Source organism: Monoraphidium neglectum, assembly GCF_000611645.1.
Source record: "Monoraphidium neglectum strain SAG 48.87 unplaced genomic scaffold scaffold04057, whole genome shotgun sequence".
Taxonomy (NCBI): Eukaryota; Viridiplantae; Chlorophyta; class Chlorophyceae; order Sphaeropleales; family Selenastraceae; genus Monoraphidium; species Monoraphidium neglectum.
Window position 1 is genome coordinate 1 of NW_014009572.1, and position 5,128 is coordinate 5,128.

General features: G+C 64.5%; 1 protein-coding gene across 1 annotated transcript; it reads right to left on the bottom strand.

Annotated features, from left to right (window-relative positions):
- Positions 1 to 3,324: 3,324 nt before the first annotated feature.
- On the bottom strand, positions 3,325 to 4,518 carry MNEG_13797 (hypothetical protein; the record flags this gene model as incomplete). Its single annotated transcript, XM_014037731.1, has 2 exons — positions 3,325 to 4,384; positions 4,508 to 4,518. The coding sequence occupies 2 exons, from the start codon at positions 4,516 to 4,518 to the stop codon at positions 3,325 to 3,327; spliced, it is 1,071 nt and encodes a 356-aa protein (XP_013893185.1).
- Positions 4,519 to 5,128: the final 610 nt, after the last annotated feature.

Here is a 5,128-nt window from a genome sequence, read left to right on the forward strand (position 1 = left end):
GGGGGGTGGGTGTGAATGTGTGTGGTATGATGGTCGTGGGTGTGTGGATGCGTGTGTGCGTGTATGTACGCATGTGTAACTGTAACAGAGAGAGAGAGAGAGAGAGAGAGTGTGTGTGTGTGTGGAGAGGGGAGGCAGGGGGCCTTCCCCCACTGGGGGACACCACGCGCACTCGCAAGCGCCATCGCGCAACGCACTGCCAGGGATGTGCGGCTCGAGCCCCGCCCACCATCCCGCAACCCGAAAGCACGGGTCGCCCGGATCCCCCAAAAACCCTACCCCTGACCCCAAACCCCTGAACCGTCATCCTATATCCACTGCGCCCCCACCTGTGGGGCGCCCTGCCCGGGAACTCCTCCTTTGGGTCGTAGTCCTTCTCCTTGACGCCCCAGTCCACGCCCCAGTTGCGGTTGGTGTCGACGCCGCGGCCGTTCTTGCGCTCGCACAGCTGCCCGGACTCCACGAGGTCGCGGCCGGACACGTTTTCCATGGGCAGGACCTGTGTACGCAGGCACAGCAAATAAAACGGGCTGGGTGAGAAGGGTCGCGTGCCGCTGCCGGCCCTGCACCAGCTCCCTCCCTAATCCAACGAGCCGGTCAATGTTGGCGGTCAAACTCCCAGAGGGGTCGTGAAAGCCACGCCCGGCGGCGGTCGAGGGGGGGGAGGGGGTCTGAGAGCGCGGCTGCGACCCGTGTGGCTCTCTGAACGGCGCGCGGCTGCACTGCAGTCCCCGCTCACCCTGAACGCGCACGCCTGCAGAACCCTCTGCAGCCGCGCCGCGCGCCGCTTGCTGCCGGCCGCCCGCTCCAGGATCTTGGGGTCTGTCAGTGATCTGAGGAATCGCAGGCCGACCTCCGAGGTTATGTACTCGCGCCCGTGCTCTCCGAAGTCCTGATGATGATTTCGAGGCGCGGATCACGGGGCGGTTTGGGGGTGGTGCGAGGGATGAGGTAGGGGGTATTAGATGGGAAGAGGCGAGGGTGGGCGGCGGGGGCCCGCAGCGGCGGCTGGGGTCGACGGACCGAAGTCAAACCAGCAGCGACTCAAGGGGCAGCAGCGGCCTGTTATGAGGATGAATGGAACACCGCAGCACAGGCCCCAGCTGGCACTGCATCTGCGGCGCAGGGTCGTCAGGCCGTGGCGTGCTGGCAAGGCGCGCCGCGCCCGTCGGCGCTCGCGGGCGGCGGCCTGCGCGGGGCGATGGCTCACCAGCAGCAGCCTGACTTTGTCCTCCTTCGAATCTGTCAAGCCGCCGGGCTCGACATCGACAATCTGTGGTTGATTGTCACAATAAAAGGTCGCGTTAAGGTCGTCGTGCAGGGAGGTCCCACAACCGGGTCATCGTCTGTATCCAAGGTTTCCGAGGGGAGGTGTGGCTGCTCTGCAAGCTCTTGGCCTGCCCTCAGGCGCAGCTCCCGCATACGCTGGTGCTCGCGCCGGCTCGCGCGCCGCGCATGCAGCTGGCGCATCCTGTCTGCCCGCCTCTGCCGCCACACCCCCTGCTGCTGCTGCTGCTGCTGCTGCTGCTGCTGCTGCTGCAGCTGCACACGTCGAGCCGCTAGCTCCGCCGCATGCGGGCCGATGCGGTTGCCGCCTACCAAGACCTCGGCTTTGTAGTCCCCATCCTCGGCTTTCTCGAATCTGCTGCTCATGATCTTGGGGTTGGCAGCCGCCAGATCAGCCGCCTCTTTCAAAATGTCCACCCTGCAGCGAGGGCCGTTTGGGAAACGGCTCGGCCCCTTGACGCTTTGAATCGTGCGCATTTTCGCATGGGTCAAGCGCACTGTGCGCGCGACACCCCCAACAGGCGGTGGTCCACGTTCGCGATAGGTTGGCGGCGTTCCCGGAAGAGATGTTTTTTTCGGGTGCAGTGAGGCGTTCGCGTGCAGAAGCCGCGCAGGGGATGCATCCACACAGGCCGCTTGCTTATGACTCTGGGATGTGTCGACGCAGCCGCCAACCGGTGGACTCAGTCGGATGCATGGAATGTAATGCGGTGCTGCTGCAGCATGCACCCACCTGCGCTTGTATATGGAGTAGTCTGGAGTCTGGATCCCCGCCGCGGCGTCGGCCAGGGCGGGCGCCAGGTGCAGCCACAGTATCAGCAGCGGAAGTACCAGCGCGAGCGGCGGGAGCGCTCGCTGCAACTTGCTGTGGTGCATGGAGCCGCTGCGCCTCACGGGCCGCTGTCTATTGCCTAGCTATCGAAGATTTAGCGATCATGTACTGCCGCTGTGAAAGGCTCTACCCGAGTTGGCGAGCTGCAGGTTGGTGATGGTTTGCCGTTCCTGGGTGATGGGCCTCCAAATGACACGCTACCTTCTACGATGTGCATTTTACAATTTCATGATCCCTTTGCCTGCCAATCCGAGATCATCCGGTGGTTCAATGTGTTCTTCAGTGCCAGGGTCATGAAGCCATTGATATCGTACCTCGACTTCACGGCTGATTAATCATCGCATATGGCAGCGTGTCAGCTCGGGAGGTGTCTTCGCACAGCTTGGGGCAGGCTTGGGGCAGCATTGCTGTTGACTAACCCTTTGTCATCCCAGCCAGCCGTCCACAGTTGTTTTGAGTCAATCGCTTGTCGTTGGTGCAGCGTCATAAAATAAAAGTATACCTCATTACCATGGAGTCGTAGTCGGCCGTCACCGTCTCACCGGGGATCAAAGGAGCAAGTGTGCGGCAAGCAGCGGAGTGCACAAAGCGAGTGGGGTATCCCTGCCCGCACCTGTTCCACCGGAACTCATATCACAAATTCACTGGCGTCTATCGCCGTCATGCTTATGATGGCTTCATGGTTTGAGGTTGATGTTGCTCATTGGCGCTGACATAATCGTCATCACTACCTCAACCACCACCACCACCACCAGCAGCAGCAGCCGCGGCAGCCGCATAGTGCATCAGCTAGGCGGAGGCCCATGTGGCAAGAAGGACCGGCGGCCGTGGAGGCGCATGCGTATCAGCTGGCAAGCTGGACTCGCTAAGCCATGGAGTTTACAGCAGGCACGGTTACAACCCATCCCTGACCAGCATTGGGCACAGGCAGGCGCATAGAACAGACAGGACAGTACATCGCGCCCATTGCATGTTGTTTGAAGTGTTGGGCTGCGCATCAGACCTTCAGGTCTACATCAGGAACGATGACACAGGGGGTCAGCAAGGCCCTGCCAAAACACAACCCAACATGTCCCCCGGTCCTCGCGGTGTGCCACAGCGGAGCAGGTGCCTGAACGCTCAGCCTTTGACAAAGGTAAAAAAACATGTGCAGGGGCCACGAGCTACGACTGATCGCACAACATATCACGGATCATGGCGTCACATCACATTAATCCATCTTGCAACGCGGCATCAGCGTCCAAGCCCAGGCTGGACACCGCCATTCTCACCTGCACCGCCCCGTCCGCCCGAAACAACCGCGTCTCCCACCACTCCTCCTCGTCCCAGCTTCCCTCCGGTCCCCACGCGTCCCAGAAAATGTCGCAGCGCCGCCCCTCCGGCCACCATTGGCCTGTCAAGACGTGGCCGTTGACTCGATAGCTCTCCTGATGCTCATCTGCACGCAAAACGTGATCGCCAGAAAAGAACTCCGGCATTTCGTCCTCAAGTGCCACAAAGCGCATATAGTCGCGCCGGAAGGCGTAGTGCGAGAAAGAGAGAGCCGGCGTGATCACAGCCGGCGCCGCCGATGCCGCCGCGCGGGCGCCGCCGGGCGGCGCCGCCACCAGCGTCAGCGGCGGCGGGTCGGCTCGGGCCTGCAGCGTGAAGGTCACAACGGGGGGCCCCCGCGGGCCTTCTTCGCCGCGGTCGTTGGAGGCGGCCAGGCGCAGGCGCCACGCGAAGCCGCCGAAGTGCCCAGTCTCGTGCCACGTGGTGGACGCGACGCCGCCGGCCGGCTTGCACTGCGCCGCCTCGCACAGCTTCTTGATCTCAGATACATCCAGCCTCCACTCCAAAGAGAACACGTCGGTCCCTTCGATCCACCTCCGGCTGTCCGGCGCCCGCCGCGGCAGCCGCCACGCCGCGTGCCGCGCGAAGCCCGGCAGCTGCTGCAGCAGCCGTCTGTACTCATCGTCAGTCGTGGACGCGTACAGGGCCGCCAGATGCAGGTCGGCTGCGGGCACGTGGGCTGTGAACCACGCCTGCGCTGCGACGCCCGACAAGTAGCGGTGCGGCAGGTGCGGGGCCCGCACGCACGCCGCGAGTGCAGCAGCTGCCGCGCTGCCTCTGGCGTCGGCGTCGGCGTCGGAGTCCTCGCCGCCGCTGCTGCTGCTGCTGCTGCTGCTGCTGCTGCTGCTGCAGTTGTGGTCCCGCCAGGCGGCGGCTGTGTAGAAGAAGACGGCCTCGGAGAACGCATGCGACCCGTCAGCGCTCAGCAGCGCCCTGCGCCGATGCGGGGTTGTGACAACGCAGGACAGCTCGCTCCGCCGCGCAGCGAGAGGGTCGCAGATGCAGCCGCAAGCGCCATGCGAGCCGAGCGAGACCCGTCAGCGCTCATATATAGACTGCAGTCGCATGCTGGCGTTGTCTGTCACGCGCCTCATCGCCTCGAGCGGCAAGTCCAGCAGACGCTGCCGCGCCTTGGGGTCCTGCCACACGGCGTCGAGGTCCCCGAGACCCTCCAGCAGCGCGAGCAGCGCCGCATCCGCCAGCAGCGGCGCCACGGGGTGACCTGGCGCCCACGCGAGCGACGCACGACAGTCACAATCATGGATTTTCGGGGCGCGAAGGAATGGCCGGCGCGCGGATGCGTGGAACGGGCAGGTCCCCTTGCGTGCGCACAGTAGCGGCCGGAGCTACGGGCTGGGTGCCCCCGTGGAGAGCGGCACGCGAGAGGGGCAGCCTTGTGAGGGCCCTCCCGCTAAGCAGGCCGCTCAAGCCAAGCGCACCTTCCGGGAGGCTGTAGAAGGCAGTAACAGCGCCCCAGTCGCTGCGGAGGGCCGCCCGGAGGGCGCGCAGCGCGGCTTGGGAGCAGGTGGGGGCCTCGAGGCGTGTAGAGAGGGCAAGGACCTTTGGGGGCAGGAGTAGGGATGATGCGGCGACCAGGAGGGCGGAACGGCGCGGGTGAATGGCTGGGCATGAGCAGGTATGTGTTTGTGCGCACGCGCGCGCGTGCGCGCGCGCGCG